Raw genomic sequence first — 21,746 nt, forward strand, 5'->3', positions numbered from 1 at the left:
TGGATGGATGGATGGATGGATGGATGGATGGATGGATGGATGGATGGATGTATGGATGTATGGATGTATGGATGTATGTATGGATGGATTAGATCATAATTTTCTCCAAACTGCTTGAAGCAAACAAACCCTGGATCCACAGAGAGCCTCTTGAACATTTGATATGTTGTAATTTGTTAAATCTCCACTAGGTGGCAGTAAATTAATCACATTACTCCTTTAAAGGCTTATCTTTTATTTACCCTAACTGGAGAGGACCTGTGTAGCAGCTGAAAAAAAAATTACACACCAAAATTTTAGATTTTAGTGCAGGTCAAAACTCCATTTATTTTGCAAATGTCCCCTTTAACCTGAAGAAGAGGTGTTTGGAAATCAAAAACTGTCCTGTGTGTTTTCAAACATCGTAAATAAAGTAATAAAAAAAAGTAATAATCTGGGAATGCTGGTCTCGACACCAGTGCAGGGGTCACGGCAGGTGACAGAGATAATGGTGATCAGGAAATAATCTTCATTAGCGTTTGCTCTCCCCTTGACCTGTGAGAGGCTGACGGTGACAYGCTGAGCTGTCTGAGAGGTCAAACACATATTTCTACCTGCACACACACACAAAGCAACACAATGGGTGGCACCCCCTGCAGCTGTGACCATGTGATTATCAGYCTTCATTGTAACGTCAAACAAACTGCGCCTACAAACACACACAACACACTCACATGGCGCTGCCAACCAGCCCTGTGGACACAAACTGCTGGAGCACCAGGGGAGAGAAAAGGGGGAGTGCAAACAAACTCTCCCCGGGTCTGGGGCTCTGGTTTCAGCCTTCCGTCCGCTGTGGCTGGGGGGCCATGGGAACAYGAAGCGCCGGGGGCCCTGTGTCAATAAGGAGCAGTGGTTGAACACAATGGAGGCCAGCCTGCAGACAACACTGCTGACAGACACCCACACAAAGAGGCTGGAAATGGGAAGGAGGCCTGCACGCGCACGGACTCGTGCACGCAAACACATGCGGTGAAAGAACAGGGCAGTGTGTGTTTGGCTCCAGTACAAATGTTTGATGACTACTTCACTGTGTCTGTGCGTGTGTGTGTGTGTGTGTGTGTGTGTGTGTGTACTCATACGGTGCTCATGTGCATAAAAAAGTTAAATAAATGTGTGAATAGCATGTACCCCAGAAAACATTTCAAACATGTCTCAGTAGACTGAACTTTTTTAATGCATTGTTTGCATTTGTTAATCCTGTTTATGGACAGACTGGGGGTCCAGGATAGTGCCCCTGAGATAACATGATGCCATCATTAAAAAAAAAAAAAAAACTTTATGGTCCCAAAACATTAGGAGTTTTAAACCTGCTCATCATGTCCATGCTGCAAATATTTTAATTATGTAAATGTGTTCATATTTCTCTACTGGTAAAGGCTAAAATGCTTTGCTTTAGATGTAAATAACACCACTTTTTCTTTGCTAATTTTACGTTAGTTATAATTGTACTTTAACCTTTATTTTTAGAGTACATGTTTGCACCGTGAAAGGAGTTGCTTTCAGTCTCATTTTACCTGTTTATGACAATAAATCATAAAAGCAAAATATCAAGTGATTTCTTTTGTTTAGGTAATGTTTAAAAATTAAATAATTGAAGCTTAAAACACAAACTCTAATGTTCATAAAGTAATATTTTCAGTATCTCAGTCCTGTTTTCTTTTTTTTAAACCCTCACATCAGGGAAAAGTAAAGACACGTGCTGCCACCTGGTGGTGAAAATGTGAATAATCTTTATTCCGGTTCTAACCAGCAGGTGGCAGCACTGAATCCATGCTTTATTCTGGGGGATTAACAACTATTCATCACAAAAACTCTGGATTTCTATTTGGATTTTTGTCTTTTAACCAGAGCTATGTTAACAAATTCTTTTATGTGTGACAGAAAAATAACTAAACTGCTGTGTCCATGACCTGAAGTAATGCATGATTTATTAAATTTGTTTTAAAAATTCACAAATTTTAATCAGGAATTAGATTTTCAGACTGTCTGCTTTGTSACTTACAAATGTCAGTATGAACATAATAAAACAAAACTTGTTCAGACACTTATTATATTTCTAATAAATAAAAATAATATACATTTAGTAATCTGAGACCTTGTAGATGTACATTTGCTGCAGTGCTAAGCAGTTTTACTTCTGAGTTTAGGTGTTATGACTGCTTCACAGGCATTTTAATTTAAAATTAAAATTTTGGTGCCTGATCAGTGGACTTATTTGAACAGATGAAACGTCTGGCTGCAGGAAAAGTGGACAGCAAAAACGAATTAAAGCAATATCAAAGTTTTATTTGTAAAATGTAGTTTAGAGAGGAACAGTAGTACAATTCAGACAGAAAAAAAAGGAAAATGTAGTTCCATCTTTGAAAACCTTTTGATAAAAACGTAAAAAGAGTAACCTGAATTTGCTTCTGTGTTCGGAAGGGGCGCTGAGGCGCGGCCCGAGCTTTGCATCACTGTTAAAGTTCGAGAGAAAACGTTGAAAAATACAACCTTCTTTTTTTTGCAACAGCGTAAAAAAATACAGCTGGGAAGAAAAAAACCTCTCCTTTATTACATCTGTAGTGTTTTTGCTTTTGTCTTTTTTTTTCTCCATTTTCTTTAAACGGTGTTTTTTTCTTCTGTTTGTCCGTATAACAAATACAGCATAAACTCTGTGACGATACATCGTAGCTTCGAGTTTCATTCGTTACAGTAAAATCAGTAGGATGGTATCAAATAAAATACAAGGACAAACATGACGAGATGGTAAGATGAACGAGCACACAGCGTGAACGGATAAAGAGCAAGGTTAAAGGTCACGGAAATAAACCACCACAGGAGGTGGTTTGTGGCCGACTCAGTGTGTTCCATTAAGTAAATCCACTATAATATATTCTTCATATATATATATATTTATCTCATATATTCTCCACATATATATATATATATATCCGCAACATAACCTCTCCCACAGTGATTCAAGGGTAAAAGTGACACAAAGAGGATGAATATCTCTATGATTTAAAATATATTTTCTTCCACTGAGCTTAAAAAGGAAGTTACACGTCTTCGGTATCATTAGCACTTCAGTACATACTGTATATTCACTGCATACGAACAGATAGTGCTGCTCCAAGGTTTTAACCCGCAAACAATCTGTGTTTCTTTACAAAACATGTGCTGAATGAAAAAAGAAAATAAAAGAAAAAAAAAAGGGCGGGAAAGAAAACAGGACAAGATTGTGGAAAAGAACCCCAAAAAAATTTTTTTTAACAAAATCATCATGTTTGGAGGGTAAAGTGAATGATTCCATAGCATAAAAACATTTTTCTTAAAAAATCTCAACAATTACAGACACGAGCAAGGATTCTCTACACTAAGCAAGTATTCAACCTGGCTTTTTCGCATACATTATGTTTCAACAATAATTAAAAAAAACAATTTTGGTTGGACAAATAGAAATTAACAGTCTTGATTGCATTTTGGAGTCTATATATATATAATATTAAATAACAAAAGAACATCTAATAATAAAAAAAAGGTTGCGCACTGGAAGAAAAACATTTTTTCTTAATATATATAGATATATATAGTTCCATTCAGACCCGCTTTTGGGTGAAACACAAAAAGAAAAAACAACGCAAAAGTAAGTGCATGTCTACGAGGCGCCATAGAGCTTCACTTTTTGTGGACCAAAGTGTTTTCTACCTGGCAGACCTAAAAAATATATAATAATAATAGTAATAATACACACATGAAGAAAAAAAATTAAAGTGATGACATTTTTTTGTATATCCTTTACACATGGAGTTCTTTCAGACTTAAAACGTCGCACATCATGATTTTCGCACATCTCTACCCCTGCCCCCTCCCCTCCCCCCACCTCACAACTAATGTTCAAGTGATTCAAAATATATTTACTTTAAACCTCAGTACCAAATATAAAACATACAGGTATCGACGTCCGTTTAGGGCCTCGAAATTACAAAGTACTGGTTCCACAAAAAAAATAAAATAATTAAATAAAAATGGTATGTGTGAGTGTGTGCGCGTTAAAAATTAAAAAGCTCAAAAATAAACACAAAAATAAACTATGGCAAAAGCATACCTGATAGTCGCCGAAGCACAACAGTGTTCTATAGTTTAAGCTGATTATATTCTGCATAACTGAGTCAGTTTAAGCTTTATGATTATAAACATATAGCCTGTAGGTCCAGTATTCTGCAACAAGCATTACAGCACCAAACGGTTCATCATTTGGCAAAATTCAAGCTTTAAGTGAAAGTCAAATGCTTTTGTTTCATAATAATAATAATAATAAAGTGTTACTGTGACGCCGTGATTTGTATAAAGCTAGCGATAACATTTCCCCTCTTTCATTCTCTTTTTTAAAATATTTTCTTCCCCACGCGTTTAACAACAAACCCGATGCTCTTTTTTTTTCTTTTTTAAAGTATGTTCAGTAGTTCTTGTTTCCTGCTAAATCTTGGTGTGCGGTCTGTTTGGCACAATATCACAGCACTTTTAAGTTAAATCATAAATATGGCTGCGATACATCAGAGTCACAAAACAGATTTTTTTTGGTTCCAAGATTTGTGCAGGGAAAGAGAAAAGAAAAAAGAGAAATAAAAACATTTAGCACATCTAGATCTACGAAGCGAGTTTAAATCTTCCTGCGGACTCTAACGCTCTTCTTCTGTGTTTTCTAAAAGCACCGAGCGACAAACACATCGACAAGCTGAGGACGTCAACTCCGCCTCGGCTCGCACACACACACACAGAAAAAAMAAACAAATTATTAGCATTTAATAAGACCATTATAACCTCTCTTCATAAATTAAATAATTAACATTTCTTTGTTTCGATGATTGGCCTACCTTAACTCAAAAATTACATCACCGTGCCCAACTCACGCCCCCAAAATAAACAAACAGGAAATAAAAACACATCACCAAAACAAAAAAAAAAAAACCTGATTTATCATAGAATTCGTCAATAGAATCATTCTCTTGTAGGTGCTGGACCCACAGTTGGACACATTTTAATAATAATATTAATAATAATAATAATAACAAATCTGTACATCTTGGAGTTCCCACTCTATCAAAGCTTAGAAAAGGAAAAACAAACAAAAAATCATTTCTTTGTCATGAAGTTGCACAATTAAGTAACCTCAAGGTTTGATAGCACTTTGGAGTTGATTGTTTACCAGCTAGTTTATTTTTGTGTACATATTTATATATATTAAACATCAACTTTAGTTTGTTTCTCAAGCTTGTTTATAGTTTTCAGTCCTCCTCAGGGGCAGCACCAGCGTTGCCCTCGCCCCAGTTTGATTGGTCGTTGTCGGTGGGCTCCTCCCCCTCCGCGTCTTCCCCTTCTTCCCCGTCGAAGTCTTCGTCGCGGGGAAACTCCAGGCCCTCCAGGCCCTCCTGGGTGGCCTGGTGCGAGTCGGCGCAGTCGGCGCACACGCCGTAGCGCCGTGAGCCGTGGCGGATGCCGACGCTGGCGGCGAGCATGAAGATGTTCTTGCACACCATGCATTTGTATTTTTTGTCTTTCTTGTGCACCTGAAGACATGAAGATTGAGAGGGTGAAGGAACTGGATGTGATGGAAACTATTCATGCTAGTTCTCCTGCTCCACTTCTAAGCAGATATTAGATTAGGGCTGATATGGGGAGGGTCAAAGTTTTCTTGCAAGTTTTTTGCATAAATATTTAAATGGTGAACGTGGTTCACTTTTTAATATTTCCTAAACATATAGTTTCCTCAAATGATTTATTACGGGGGATAATTTCTGCTGGTTGTTTGGTAACAAATACTCAGTGAGACTATGTTGGAAAATTTGCCTATTTTCTCGTAATTTTGAGTCACCAGCTTATCTCAAAGTGAGACATCACCTTTATTTTAAAACTTTTAAACCCCAAAACCAATTCAGGTGGAGAGATTGTGTTTTTTAAAATATCACAGAGGGCTTCAGTGCTGAACATTTCTGACCAGTCAAGTATTTCAAGTATAAGGAGGAGAGGGGACTAAAGTGGAAAAAAGAATGAGACGGAGCTCAGAACAAAAACACAAAACTAATTTTTTTCATGATTACGGTTAAAACCAGGTTATGTTTTGGATGCTTTGTCGTCATCTGACCAACATGGCTGCTGTGACTCGCCATCTGGGAGCAGCAACGCAAAACAACCAACTTCATTTGCCTAAACTCCCAAACACCCGAGTGGACATGCAAAGGAGCCGAGTCTGAAATGATCTCCTTCCTACCTCCTTGAAAAACTGACCGGAGCTTTCAGTTTTTAGGAACAGCTCAATAAAACGCTCGTTTATACATTTTAGAAGAGCTACAGCGGGAACATTTTATCCAACTTAGGGTCAGTTTGAGCAAACTGTATCTTTCTGCTCAGATAATTAAAGCGAGCCAGTTTATCAGCAACTAAAAACAGAAGCACAGGCGCACAAACTCATTTTTGTACCACTTTGTGTGTGAACCTTCAGTAACTCCCTACTTAAAAAGATTGTATTTGTGCAGTCGCTCCCCCTGAGCTGCGCTGCCAGAAACACAACACAAAGTTGTGTGGAATGAAGCGAGTGAAGCCAAAACCCTGCGGTGTTTGTCAGGACTTGGAAGATGCACTTAAAAAAAAAAGTTCATATAAAAATACGGGAGGTTAGCGTGTGTGTGTGTGTGTGTCTCACCAGGGAATGTCTCTTCACGTGCTCACGGCGGGTGAACAGTTTGCCACAGATGTCGCAGCTGAAGGAGCGCACACCTGAGTGGATGATCAGGTGCCTCTTGAGTGTGCGCCGGTGCTTGGCGATGTAGTTACAGTGGGGGCACTTGAGCTTGTTGAGAGCTAGGTGTGAGGACTCACCTGGAAAAAATAAAAAATAAAATAAAATAAAATAAACGCACACACAGGAAAAAGATCAACCAAACTATACAGTCTCGGTACAACATTCATTTCCGTCACTGAAACTAATAACGATTTAATGAGACAATTATCATAAAAGCTACAGCAGAAAAATGGTGTGTTGGAAACCAATATCCTGTTTATCCAAGTTAGGGACCATTAGTGCAAAAACAAACCACAAATAGTGATGCATTAAACAGCATTTAGTCAAAGATACACAACAGCACTGCACAGAAAGCTTGAAGAGAAAAGTACTAACTAAATCACACTYAAACAAGCAGAAATACACCACTTCTTAACATGCAACCAGTTTGAACATTTTACACAGCAGGTGAAGGGTGTCGGCCAGTTAATGAAAAATGTATTGATTTTTTTAAAGCAGCAGCAGCTCTGGTGATAGTCTTTGTGTTAGAGGAAGGTGGAAACGAGGCCCATCCTTTTGTTTGAGCACAAAACAGAATGGTTGTTAAGGTAGCCTGCCAAGGGGCGAGGATGAGGAGGGGGGGCGGGTGTTGATGGGAAGCAGGTCACCTGTGTATTAGTGTGTGTCTGTGTGTTGAACAGAAGAATATACCCTTGAAGGGGGACAATAACCTGACCATTTGGAGTTTAAAAGGTTAAATAGAAAGTTGCTTCATATTTACAGTCTATTTTACGCAACAGCTGAAAATATATTTTAATAAAAGGTCAAAATATATATTTACAATAAAACAGGGTGAGTTTAAAGTCTTTTAGTTTACAGTATATAAATGCTGGAGTGGATCATAACGAGTCATTTCTCTCAATTAGGGTTTTTATTCTCAGTCTTTATTAGATCCACACTGGAGCTGGATTTATATTTCTGAGAAGTGAAGAAGTCTGCTCTTGAATTTTGTTCTTCTCGGAGGGTTTGCATCAATTATTGCGTGAATGACCAAAAACATGAAGTAGTATCATCCATTTACATTATTCGCCATTTCCTTAGTGCTCATCTCGAGCAGTCACTGTGTAAGGGGTGGGGGACGGCTTTGACAGGTCCCAAGTCCACATGGACACGCAGAGACGAACAAGACAGGTAGAATCATACTCCAACACACACCTAGGGACAGTTTAAGGTTTACCAATTAACCTAAATGTGAACTGGGGATGGTTAATGTGGTCACGCTGTCCTATGAGCTGCTAGAGAACCAGTGTAGCCATGGTCACTCTGTGAGTGTTAGCTGCTGGGAGCTAACATCAACGTCTAAGGTCCAATATTCGCAGCAGGGTTCCTACAACTTCAGGCAAGTTAAATTTAAGACTTTAAAACTTCTTTAATGCCAACTGAAATGAAATATAAGACCAACATCACAATAAACACAAATAAAAAATACAGCTACAATTTTACCCAAATGTTAATTTTAACACAAGCCAACTAGCTGTGAGAGGCATTCAGTAAATTATAAAAAATACTAATAATGTTACTAATATTTTAAAATTTGAGATGAATTACAATCATCCTATTTACCTACAGTTTTTTAAGACCTCTAAAAAGATTGATTTAAGACATTTTAAGGCTAATTAAGGCCTTATTATTGGACTGATGCATTAAATGCCTTTTAAGACCTGTAGGAACCTTTTAAGAGGCTGACATGCAGGTGTGTGGGTGCAGCTGAAACGACAGCTAACTTCCTGACATAAGATGCTCTCCTCCTCAATCAGCTGGAAAACTCTCTGATCATCATACAGTTGTAAGAACACAAACTAAACCGTTTCTGTCAGCGTCACACAGGAGTATAAAATGTCTCAGTTTCGTCAGAGAGATAATTTCATAACTTCTTGCAGAGTATAAATCCAACCCAACTGCATAATGTAAACAAAAAAACCATCAGTTGCATATTTAATAAGCAGTACAAATGCTAGATTATTTTGTACAGAAATTTCAGTAATCTGAGTGTAAACTTACTGTAACATATGTGATATTCACAGCTCAACAGAGGCTCAGAAAAATGTTCATTTGCCACCTTTCACTTTTATTTCTACAAACAGATTATTCTATTTAAAACGAACTGCATGCTCCAAATTTAAATGAAATGGCAGCCATCAGCTGTACAATTTACTCCAGCCTTTATTTCATATAAAAACAGTGCAGCTAATGCTGCCGATTAATTATGCTTTCTGTTGTGCTGCTATACCACCCTACACTTTAAAAATTCATGTAAAAATACATTTTTAATCATAAACAGGCTAAAAGGAAAAGCTCTGGCGTCATTATGTAGTTTGAAGTAGGCACACTTCTGAYTGATTAGAGGCTTATTTGGTTAATTTCATCTGGGATTTTTGCAGTGAACTGAAGCGTTTACTCCTGAGAGCGTGTCTGAATATCACTTCTTGGAATATTTCGAGCCGCCACACAATTACAAACTAAATGTTTGACACAGCTACTTTAGAAAGACGCACATTAGAGAGTTCAACGTTTGATTTAGCTGTAGTCTAGAGAGTGGCATCTTACCATTCTCCCAGGACTCTCCTTGCTGTAAGTCTTGGATGATGCTATACTGGATCTGATTGGCCAGCTCTGGGAAAAGGGAGGAGGGGAGGGGGGTAGAGAAAGAGAGATGAGAGGATGCACACCTCACAATGTCTTCTGCGTAAAACCACCCCCCGCTCGACACAATGCAGGCTGCAGTGAACAACGTAAGCAAACACAAACCCACAGAACCCTATTGTATGTAAAGCAGGGTGCTGCTAACCAGCTCACCTGGTTTCCAGCAGGAAGGGGGTTAATTAGAAAATGACAGAGTGCAGCATTCACACCGGCTCGTCTTACACTCAGCTTTTGTTAGCACCTGTATGTGTGCGTGTTCTCCCTAAAGCATCGGTGCTCAGAGTCCATTAAAGGCACACCCCTACATGTGTGTGTGCCTTCGTTCTCCCTGGGTCAATATTTGAAATAGTGAGGACAGCCCCAGTGCATTAGAGTGGATTAGCGAATGAAGGGACTGCCCCTGGCAGCTTTGCACCTCTCAGGGATTGGGGGGTTTATTGTGCGTGGGTGTGTGCACTACAGAGACTGGTGTTCATGCAAATGTCCACCTGCTCTGTGTGGCAAACAACCCAACTGTCATGTTGGGAGAAGCTGCTCTCAGTGCAGCAAAAGAAACCAGCTCCTCATGTGACGCCTACAGTTTTCTTTACGCTTTTAAGCTAAATCAGCAAGAGCAGATAGACAAAATTTAAAAAAGGACATCACCTACTAATAAACCTGTCAATTCCTCTCAAAACGCTCCACCATAAAATTTCAGCACCGTTATTATTATTGGCGGCCTGAAACAATTCTCCTTTTCCTCTTTGAAACAAGAGAGTGCGAGTGAGTAAAAAAAGGTTTTAAAGCGAGGACACATGTTTTCACAAGACATGACAAAATCTGTGAACAAAATTAAAAAAGCTACAATTCAGGCCACTGTGTTCACGCTCAAAGCCTGACCACAGATCAAACTAAAGCAAAACGAAAGCCAAAACTGTGACATCACTGTAGAAACTGGGACAGCTAATAACGCCAGATGAGTATTCACAGAAAGATGTAGGGGCTGTTCAGTTTTATAAAAGCCCATTTAATAATAAAAGGAGGTCGATTTCAGGATGTAATTGACCTCCTTTTATTCTTCCTTTGCCAACTTAGCTTAAAAGGTGGTCACATATAAACAGAATAAATCCAGGCATAAATCTTTAATGCCTTTGATACAGTTAAACACACAACCTGGTTAAGTGTGTGAAGCCCTTCTCCCACTGGAATTAAGAACCTGCATACTCTGACTAACATCTGGTATTTGTCTTCTTTGGGAAGGAGCCAAATGCCTGCAGTAGTATTAGTGTGTATTTATGTGATTCAGCTCTGACAGGCAGTGATTGCTACATCGTTCAGCTGAAATGTTAACTGGGGTTGTTTCTGGTCACACATTTACCAGTCAAGGCGTCCCACGTGGAAACTCTGGAACAAACAGAAGCAACAATTCGCCTCACAAAGCGTGGCGTTTATAGTTCACACGTGCAGAAAGCGGCTGGCAGCTCAGTTTTAACATCTGTGCTGTTTAAGCTCACCCAGGCAACTCTTAATAATACATAGATTTTATTGAATAGTTCAGGATTGAAAGGTTATAGAAAAGATTTTGCTGAGAATCTGACCACAAAAGCAAACCTATTCTCAAGATTACCACTTCCCAAGGTTTTAGGTATTATGATACATTGTTTAAGCACCGTCATTGCAATGTCTGTGTGCGCAATAGTCTTTTATTTCTAAGGATTTAAAATAGAGCAAATGCCTTCCTGTCATCTCAGCACAATCTGTTGCACATTTTACCTTTGTTTCTTCAGAGAAACACTCGTCCATGATTTGAGCTTTAAAATAAATAAAAGGTCTCTTCAAGAAGCAAAATCCTTGGAGATTTTAACTTCCGGTGTGTTTAAGTTTGACACTCACAAAGAAAAGACGTCTGCAGACAAACTTGGGAAACAACCTCTGCCTTCAGACGTCTCTCTAAGCTCTTTCAGCACTGGTCCACTTCATGCACACACATTAAAGAGCCGTAGGAGGAGTTGGAGGCACTAAGAGCATCCAAGTGCATTTAGGAAGGCCTGGGGGAACAACAGTTTCCCCTGCTTCCTTCATTATCCTACATCAGGGAGGCCTTCTCCCTCAAGCACACAAAACGTAGTTCTCCATTTCTACACACCCTTTGCACCACACACACCTCCTCCTCCTGCCCATACCACTTCACTTAATATGTGATATTATTATGGTTACTCGAAGTGCAGGGTTTAATGGGATGAACAGAAGAAAATGGTCTGAGCTGAGGGAAGAGATTACCCAGGGCACTGTGTTGCATGAAGATACAAGTAGAGCTTTAGTGAGGAGAAGGTAAAAAGATGTGGAAAAGGTGGAAGAATTCATTTGTCCAAAAACAATTGCAAACCTGGTTGGATTTGGAAAGAGACACTTAATAGGCAGTCACAAAAACTAGTGATTACGGCAGTGTTTTTCCACCGTGGGCAGCAAAAACTAAAGCCAGGTGACACAGCTGCATAATCCACTTCGTTCCGATTCTTCAGAAAAACTGAAGTAAATAAATTTAAATGAACCCCGTGGGTACGTAAAAACACTATTTGATTATATAGGTGTTTTTTCCAGTTAGATCAAATATAAATTGTAAATTAACTTTAAAACATGTAGTACGTACTTAAAGATATACAACACTGCAGGCAGAAAAACGCCAAGCTTGTCTGAACATAACCATGCAAACAAAACATACATGTTTAGGGCTTAATATCAGTACCTGTAAGTGAACATTTTTATGTATGACTTCACTTCATTTTTGACTTACTTGGAAACAAGAAATTAAAACAAACATAACATAAAAGGTAAAATATTAGATGCAACAGCGGGCGGCAGAAAAGCTGCTCACTACTTTGTACAACTGTGAGTTATCTGCAAAAGAATCCATTACAAAAAGCTTTAAAGTGAATCCACGCACTCCTTCTGCAACGTTTCTGTGATTCTTTGAGCATCTACGTGCCAAAGCTGTTTGGCAGGACGGATCAACATAAAAAGTTAGTTCAACCACTTCTTCTTTTGTGACCCTTCTTTGACCCCCGCTATAAGTAATCTTTATGTTCCAGAGGCTTATGTACTAGAGGCTACTTAAGGATGCAAAGCACGTAAAACTGAATGCCCTGCAAAGATTTCCCGTTGGCAGTGTTTGAACAAAGCTTCTCATACTTAATGTTAAAGATTCACAGATCAGAAAAAACTTTTTGACAAACGAATAACAAAAAAAAAAAAAAAAGGCAGATGAGCTTGTTACGGAAACAGCGGGCAGAAAGTGAACATTCTGTACTTCAAGTCTGGGGTCTGAGAATCTTTGACAAATTATAAAAGGCAGGTCATAGCATCCCAACACTAACGCTTCATTAAAAAATATATGAAGAAGACGTTTTAGTAAAATGCATTGTTTTTTTTCCTTGTATGGGCGACCAGTTTTGTGTGGTTCTTACTGGGAAAAGAAAGGACCAGGATAAACTCATCAAAACTAAATACCCAGCAGCAGCGTGATACTGTTCTGCTGCAGAACTCCAAGTCCTGTACTTTGTGGATGTTACTTTGATATGTATCACAAACCTAAACATTGTTACTGAACAAGAACATCCACATGGAAACATTTACTGATGACTGTAACTTTTTTTTAATTAAAAAAAAGGTTCAACAACAGTTTGAGTAACACAAACAACAAGGTGTTTACTTGCCCTCCATGTTCTCCGATCTCAATCCAATTAACCATCTTGTACTGGACAAACAAATCCCATCCACAGAGCACCCCCTTGTAACCAACAGCACTGAAGGAATCCCTGCTGCTGACAACTTAGTGCCAGATACCACACAAAACCTTACAGGTCCAGTGGAGCCCTGCTGCTAAGTATAAGTGCTGTTTTAGTGGCAAAAAGTTGGACTTACTCAGAATTATGTGTAAACGTAAACGAGGCTTAAAAGGTCATTGTCACATAAAATGAATAAAACACAATGGGGGTAGAGTATTCAAAGTGTGACTCACCAGCATTTTCTGAGAGGGCAGAGAAGTCCTCTCTGGGGTAGGAGGCTGACGGCTGGATGAACATTCCTTCATCGAATCCCTCTTCTGGCTCAGGCTGGAAGTTGTACACAAAACGCCTCGTGGTCGTCTGTTTTTTCCTCCGCCCGCTTCCACCTGCGGGGTCGGGCGCTTCTCGCTTCATCGCTGCCGGCGCTGCAGCAGTGCCGCCTGTGGTTGGCTCGTTCCAAACGAAGACCTGCGTCTGGCCACTCGCCGTCCGGGTTTCATTGGTCTCTGCTGAATCGGATGAGGTGTCGTTGTGGTGGCTCCAGCTACCAGAGGCTCCAGGGGTCACCAGGGCACAGCCCTCACCCCCAACCACCGTCACCTCTATGTCATTAGTCTCCTCCTTTACCCTGCCATTAATGTCATCCTCCTCCGCTGCATCTTTTCCTTGGTTGCTGCTCGCCTTGATAGACAATTTTGACAGGATGCTCGTGGCCCAGAAGTTGCTGGGTTTTCGGTCCAGCCCTCTCTGTCCCTCTTTAGCTACGGTTTGCCTCTGGTTGTAGTCTACCACCACTGAATCTGGAGCTTCTTGCTTACTGCTGATATTAAGGGCGTCCTTTATAAAAGCCCTACACGAGTGAACAACCTCTGTCATTTGGAGGTAGCTAGCAACAGTCATCACCTCAATGGCATTTTGGCTTGTGAGCAGCAGATTTCCAGAGTAGAGAAAGTCAAGGATAACAGAGAAGCCCTGCACGGCAGCGACATCCAGGTGTGTGACAGTGGCTTGGTCCTGGGCCTCGCTCTTGGTCAAACAGTAGAGGGTTTTGAAGTAGCGGCTGCCTGCCACCAGGATGTTCTTGTGTGCGCGGAACACCTGGCCTGAGACAACTATGTTCACGTCACAGAGGATGCCACTTTTGCGCTGTTTGTCCAGCTCCTGTAGAAGCTGGTAACAGTAGGAGTTTTCATTGGGTTTGTTGCGGTAATCATCCTCCAAGCAGTTAGTAGAGGGGCTGGTGTTCTCTGAGGGTCGCACAGTCTCCTTTTGGTAGAAAGATAAAATAAACATTATTGTAGAAAATGTCCCCCATAAGTACTTTACAAAAACAAATGTAGGTATAAACAAATAGATTCTCATCATCTTGCACTTTGTCTATACAAAAACACACAAATCCCCATGACTCTTGTGTGACACTAGTGCACCTGCCTAAGAGGTGAAACAGGTTTGACAGGCTTCTGTTAGGAAGGAGGTCAGAATGAGGCAATGAAAGGCATACTTTAAGGCTTGGTAGTTAAATAGCCATAATCAAACTGTTTCCTCAATCAAACTTTAACCTCACAACTAGAGATAAAAAAGGCAATGAAAGCCATTATTATGCTGTTATCTACCCTAGAAGTTAGTGCATACTTTGTCATTATGTCTCAACTAGGTACCCTTCGTTCAGTGAATAATTTGATACACTTCCCAAAATGTCTTTTTTGCTATGGCGGGAAACGTGCCTAAACTTGCTGCATTCAAATACTATGAATTTAAGGGGTAAAGCATAGTGACAGGATGGCACAACTGTTTTCTTTACTCAGCTGTGTGGAACAGCTATACATCTGTGTAAGCTGCAGAGCAAAACACAAAAAAATGAACATGCTAAATTGCTAATGCATGACTTCAGTTCAGAAAAATATTACAAGATCCACACATGCAGCAAATTTTTAGAAGCTTGAAATCTTTTAAAGCAACAAAAATTACCTTCTTTTAAATATATTTTCTGCTGTAAAACTGATCAGCATAGTAACTTGACTTGTTTTTATTACGTGTCTTTTTCTAAATGTGTTTAAAGTAAAACAGGACACAAATAGGACTGACGAGTGTTGAAACGAAAACACAACCTGCCTGTTGCATGGGAGGAGAACTGGCACAAGCATTGAACTACCCCGCAACACAGCCCACTCACCAGGGTATTCACACAGCAGGGAGGGGGAGGGGAGGGCAAAGGGCCAGCATGATATGGAGCACAACAGAGGGGAGTGCACATGCATGCATATGCGAAAACGCACTGCGTCGTTATAACCCACAAGGGTTGAGTTGAGGTAAATGTATGCATGCTCAAATAATTATAAAGAACAAACATTTCTGCATAGCAAACACACGTAAATACATGTTAGCTTTGTTTTTTCCATCCCACACACTACTATACACCAGCAGGGCATACATCTCTGGCTCATTTTCGAATTGCGCAGCAGATGTCCTAATCCAGAATAATTCACATTGCTCGAGCCCTGCATTTTTGCACCCACCCACAACCTCCACCGTGCATACACAAGCACACACACGCTGAGAAAATCAAGCTGCCGGCACATACACACAGCTGGGGTTTCGTCCCGAGTAATTCAGATTAAATCCATTTCTCAGAGGTCCCCCCTCCCCCCCACCCACCACCCCTACTCCCTCCACACTGCAGCTCTTGTCCAGGGCAGCCCGGGCACAGAGGGCCGTATAGGGGAGGAGGGCGCTTATCATCCACTGCCACAGCTGGAGGGGGAGAGAGATGGAGAGAGATGGGATGGAATCAAATGAGAGGCAGACAGAGGGAGAGATGGTACAGGGGAGGGAGGGGGAAACATGGCTTTGCAGGCAGTAAAAAAAAAAGGATGAAAAGATTAAAAAAAACAGAGTTGCATTACAGAGCTTTGATGGAGAAAACACTGAAACAAGAATGACAGTAGTAAGTGGGAAAACTAACAAAAAAAAAACAACACAATGCAAATGAACAGAGAACAATGTAAAAACAGGCAGAGGCAGAAAATGTGGAGCAGAAAGTGTGTGTGATAGAGGAGTTGTTGGGTCACCCCGTTTTAGTATTCACATTTCACAATAGCTCGTGTTCTCCCTGAGGCTTATTGTCCACTCACTGTGGGCTTTTTGTAAAACGGCTCGGCACTCACTCTCTTATTACACAGCAGCTCCCACTCGCAAACTCAGAAATAAGCCATGGTGCATGTGGGTGAGGCTAAGAGGCTGAGCGGAGAGGGCAAAAAAAAAATGATTCCATGATCTACACATCAAGCCTCTGAAGGGATATGCTCATCCTGATGAGTACAATTGGGAAGAGGAGCTCTATGTGCTTTCATGTTATATTGTCAGTGCTTACACCATTCGGGATGCTTTATTTGAATTTATTCCTGTTCTCTTTGGACAAGCTTTAAACTTACCATTTAGAAATATAATAAAATTAAAAGCTAACTAATAGAATAGAAAGATTATAAATAAAAATTCTCTGGGAAGAACACTTGTATTTGTAAATTAAAACAAGTCGCCCCACCTTCAAATACCACAAATTCTTGCAGCTCTATTCCAGGTTAAAGTCTGGGTATGGACCCAGGAGTCGGACTTGGCCAGCCTGGTACGGATAAGTTGTTTCATACTGGCTTCATCAGCAGCATCCCTTCTCCAGATGTGCCACGTATGAGCTGAGAGCTTAGAGGACCAGCAGATCAACCCTGCACTGCAGATGCTGGAGGCAAAAAACCTGCCTGAGCCAAGAGAAAATGTGGGGACAATATCAGTCTACCCCAGGAGCTACGTGGCTACGATCTTTTTTCTACCAGAGATGAAAAAGGTGAGCAAAGTAAAGAGAAATCTTTTGATCTGGGTCAAAAGTACAGCTTTAAAATGAAAAGCAAGCTGCCAATGCCTGGATTCAATAAATCTAGCTATATGAGTTCATGCTTAGTGTCACACTGAACACAGTGAAAAATACACTTCAATTTACAGGAAAAAAAAAAAAACGTTTAAAACTTTGTCTAAAACATACACCACAAACCCAAACAAACCGCAAAGCCTGAAGGCCATCAGATGCATGACAAACATTTAGACACGCCTCTAGCAGATCATGTGATACAACTCCTGTCCCTGAGCAACATAATGACTCGCTGGAGACAGTTTAGTTTACCTTTAATGCACAAGTTTCCCTTCATTTCCTAAGTTGTACCCCCACCCGCCATCCATCCATCTATCCCAGTCCCATGACCAACCCAACCCTGAGGCCACCTCCACCAGTTCTTTGCCCAATACCCCTGCATCCGTCACTTTGCCTGCCCACCCCTCCTCACACAACCCATCTGTCCCCCATGACGCTAGAACAATATCGCAGTGTGCATTTGGCCCAAGGTGTGGGAGGGCTGCACTCAGCGTCTCCCTGCTTCCAAACAATGCTACAGAGCTGGGGGGTGTCACAATCAGGGTCCTCAACGAGAGGAATTTTCCCTCTGGCGCAACACCACCCATTCCCCTGACCTGTGGCCCCCAATAAACATCCCATCTATCTAGCAGGCACCAGACTGTGGTGGGAGTGTCCCCTTCGCCATTTGGGGAGTCTCAGTAAACATGGGTGTTTGTCATAACCAAATGAAAGGGTGAAAATGACCTAATGGTGCAGAATGTGTCTGAACTTCCTTTATGAGAATCTAGTGTGGTGATCTAATCTTACACTCCATTAAGATCAACACAGAAAGCTAGTTTGTTCAGTACATTAAATTAGTTAGCGTGCGTTTTCCGAAATAAATACAAGATCTTTATCCTCAACCTGCAAGAATATATTGTGTTGGGTTGTTGATGGCAAGCATTTCAAAGAGATATGAAAGCACAAAAGTGGTCAAATAATCAAGGAGAGGCCAGCTGTGAAGAACTGAAACCAGTTTCACATGACAACACTGTGAATTTTTGTATGTTATGAGCAAAAGGAAGTGAAGTAGTAGAAAAGTTTTAGTTATAGTTTTTTAAATACTTGGCCACGATGAGAAAGTACTCCGAGGGCTCCAATGTTGGTTTGACACGTAAGTGATACATAAGAAGTGATGTTTCTACGAAAGAAATTAGGTCATTGTTGCCTTTCTGAACCTAAGCCGTCAAGACAAACATTTCCAAGGCATGAATAAAATTTGTTCGTCCTGCATATGTTTTCTTAAATTGGATTTCAGAAAAACAATAATCTACTTTTTCCCCACCACCATCGCCTTTTCACCACTGAGCAGTGTAGAGAGCAATCTCAGCACAAGACAGCATGGAGGAAATTAAGGACAACGGGCCCCTTCTCCAAGGATACCCACATTTATTACAGCTGCCTGGGTGTACTGAGGATAACTGAATTAGCTTTAACAAATGCAGCAGAAGCCTGACTAACATCAGGAATGGATGACGAGAACAAGACATTGCCTTATTACACTATAATTTCTCTTTAATGTACTGCTTCACAATGCAGCAATGCTTAGAGAGTTGTGTATTATGTTATTATATGTTCTGTTATTATAGGTTGATAGATAGGAGTTGTAAAAAAATAAAAATAGATTTCCTTTTCTACATTCTCCAGGTGGAGGTAGCACACCTCTTAATACAGTGTCTGGGGTCTTTGTTACTAGGGAAAAGCCAGACCAAGCCTCTAATCCACTCCCACTGCTCTCCTTACCAATTAGAGATGCGTACAAGTTCCTGGATGACTTTAAGTAATTCTGATTAGTGATTGCGTGTACAAAAGAAGGAACTAAATGTAGGAGTGAAATCCTCTTCGCTCACACATTAGAGGTAAACGGTACCCCGCTCTTAATTCTCCTGATAGCTTAGACCACTGTCACAGCATAGGAAAAGATGTAGTCACGTACAAAAACAGAAAATAGTGGGTTTCTTAACCAAACTGCATGGCCAGATCAGCCATTCTTGTTTTTGAGGTCGCTGAAAAAGCGCTGTAGAAATGTTGTCTACTGAAATAAAATTAATGCATGGAGGAAAGCTGCACTTCAGTTACAGTGTATTTAGCAGCGATCAATATGATTTCATATCTCTTGCAAGCTTTAAATCTCTACATGGTAATATCATGTTTTAGTCTCCAACAAATCAGGTCAAAGTTAAAATTTAAGACAAAAAAATAAACAACATAACCAACAAATCTGGGAATAATGAAAACAATCAGGTGATGCAGTACCATTCTACAATTGACATCTATTTTGCTCATTCAAATCCATTCAAAGGTTGCCTCTGGGCGGTGAAGCAAGCTGTCAAGCTGGAGGTAACATGATTTACTCTCCTCTTCTTGTTCGGCCTTGCAAGTGACACCATCTATGGATTTTGGGGGGTCATTCTAGCACAATGCCTCTAATTTAGCTCCCTAAAGGGAGAAGGAGGAGGTGGCTGTGGAGGAAGAAATGTACCAGAGGTCACTCATGACTGCAAGGCAGCATGAGAGGCGGGGGGGTTGGGTAGGGGTGCGGTTCCCCAAAGGCTGTCAGGGTCAAACCTTTGCTATGGTGTGACCTCTAACAGGCTGACAATCAAGAATGCTGCTGATACAACTGTACGACATTCTGCAGCACAACTATCATATCTGCAGAACAATCATTTATATCGCAATGTGAGAATCAGCCTACACTAAAAAAAAAAGCAAAATGATCATAAAAATATGTGAAAGAATTAAATCACATAAACATGGACATTGTTTATGTTGCGCTTTAAGTTTGTAAGCATCATTTTTAAAAGACTACTAACTACTATAAAAGCATAAACAGAAAAAGCTGAAATGACTGAAAATAGGTCAGCAATGGCAACTTCCATGGAAGAGCAATTTGAGACTGAGAAGTGTGGCAATTTTGATGTATTGCTATGCATTTACGTTTGTATTTGAGCTAAAGTATGCAGGCAAAAGTGCTTTGTTTACATTGAGTGTGGACCTGCATTTCACATTTGCTATCTGAAAAACTGTACGAGTACATATTTTCAAGCTTCACTATTTGACATTGTTCAGGAAAACATACAACTCAGAATAATAAATCTAACAAGCCTTAACTCAATGTTTATAATGTGCAAATATTTTTGTTCTATTTACGCATTTTGAGTGTAGCTAGCAGGTGTCTTACAGAAGCAGGTGTTATCTGACGTAATTAAAAGCTGCACTTATAATTCAACCTTTAATGTAATCAGGAAGAGTTGTGTAACCCTTACAAAAAAAAAGAGGAACAGTTTTATTCTCCCCTTTCGTCATTGTCCATCTACCTCTGGCTAGCAATGCCTCAAGCTGTTAGCTAGGCTAATCGTTAGCTCAGGTTAGCAGGCAGATGCTAACTAACTAGCCCGGGGAAGGGATTGTGAAGCTTAGGTAAAAGCCTATTTTCGCGTTAGTTGTGTTACAGACGTTTAAGAAAACGCCACCAAAGTCAACAAACCAATCAGGCGCAGACATATAATAGTCGCCGAACAGGTATTTCGTGTTTTGTGGTGAAGTAAAAGAAAGCTAACGTTACCTGTTTGGTGGGGTCGTTTCTGCCGTGCTCAGACGACAGGTGATGTCTCAGCAGCAAGGCCCGCTTGTAGTTCCGGCTGCCTTTGACGAGCTCGTCGCTGTTTTTAGTGGCAATGTTGTGACACCACGAACAAGACATGAGTCCCGTCTCTTGGCAAAATTTGAGCCACGGAAACTCTTGCAGCCACGAAGCGTGGAACAGTGAGTGTTTCTGAAGCAGCGTCTGCGGTCTCATCTCGACCCCCGACTTCCTGGAGCCCGTCTCGCCGCCCCTCGCAGCGCTCCGAGACCCCTGGCCGTCTTCGTTGCTGCTGCTGTTGTTGGGATCGTTCCCCGCCGTCCAGCTACTCCCCTCTCCGATCCCGTCGTCGCCTCCTTCGCCGTCCCCACTTGCCCAAATGCCCCCTTCCGGGTCTTCTTCCTCCTCCGCGTCGGGCTCCGTGCTGTCGCTGACGGACCCGGCGCCCTCCACTCTCTTCTGCGACGGTCCTTTCGCTCCCAGATCCCCGTCCTCCTCTTGATCCGGCCTATTATTCCCATTAAAATGTCGGTCTTGACAGGCCGGGGCCTCCCAGCTGTTATAGTTCCCCCCTCCGATGCCGCTGGAGCCCGTTAACCCAGCTAATCCACCTCCCCGGAAAGCCAGCGATCTGCGGTTTCTCTCACCGGACATTTTTTTCTTCTCGTTACGTATAAATATCACAATCTTCACTTTCTCAACAGTCTCTCCTTTCCGACTGAAACAAACAAAAAAATCTATTTACAAGCGATGAATTGTCCCGAAAGAGATCGACCGCCGTCGTTTCTTTTCTCCGCCTGGCCCTCCCGGTGACAGTATGAAGGTTATGCGGAAATAAATAAAGGTTTTAAACGCATAATGAATTTCAGGGTTCTCGGTGCGTCCGCGCAGGCCCCGCAGAGGTCGAATGGCAACGACTTTCCCTCCCACAATGCACCTCGACCAGAGAAGTGG

General features: G+C 41.0%; 1 protein-coding gene across 2 annotated transcripts; it reads right to left on the bottom strand.

Annotated features, from left to right (window-relative positions):
- Nucleotides 1-2,304: 2,304 nt before the first annotated feature.
- On the bottom strand, nucleotides 2,305-21,709 carry zbtb10 (zinc finger and BTB domain containing 10). 2 transcript variants are annotated; one of them, XM_014005856.1, is made up of 5 exons: nucleotides 20,775-21,709; nucleotides 13,500-14,532; nucleotides 9,407-9,472; nucleotides 6,722-6,897; nucleotides 2,305-5,588 (listed from the first exon to the last, which is right to left on the bottom strand). In XM_014005856.1, exons 1-5 carry the CDS (start codon nucleotides 21,444-21,446, stop codon nucleotides 5,307-5,309), a joined length of 2,229 nt encoding a protein of 742 aa, XP_013861310.1. In that variant the 5' UTR covers nucleotides 21,447-21,709; the 3' UTR covers nucleotides 2,305-5,306. The 2 variants fall into 2 exon arrangements, with proteins under 2 accessions (XP_013861310.1, XP_013861311.1); XM_014005857.1 differs by lacking the exon at nucleotides 9,407-9,472.
- Between the last annotated feature and the right edge of the window lie 37 nt (nucleotides 21,710-21,746).

Source organism: Austrofundulus limnaeus, unplaced genomic scaffold (assembly GCF_001266775.1).
Source record: "Austrofundulus limnaeus strain Quisiro unplaced genomic scaffold, Austrofundulus_limnaeus-1.0 Scaffold32, whole genome shotgun sequence".
In the NCBI taxonomy this organism is placed as follows: Eukaryota; Metazoa; Chordata; class Actinopteri; order Cyprinodontiformes; family Rivulidae; genus Austrofundulus; species Austrofundulus limnaeus.

Excerpts from the sequence above, each read along its gene's own strand:
- zbtb10 (XM_014005856.1), bottom strand. The coding sequence starts at position 21,446 with ATGTCCGGTGAGAGAAACCGCAGATCGCTGGCTTTCCGGGGAGGTGGA. Across the intron at positions 14,533-20,774 it reads GAAACGACCCCACCAAACAG|GAGACTGTGCGACCCTCAGA; the intron begins GTAACGTTAGCT and ends TTCTACCAAAAG. Across the intron at positions 5,589-6,721 it reads ACGTGAAGAGACATTCCCTG|GTGCACAAGAAAGACAAAAA; the intron begins GTGAGACACACA and ends TCATGTCTTCAG.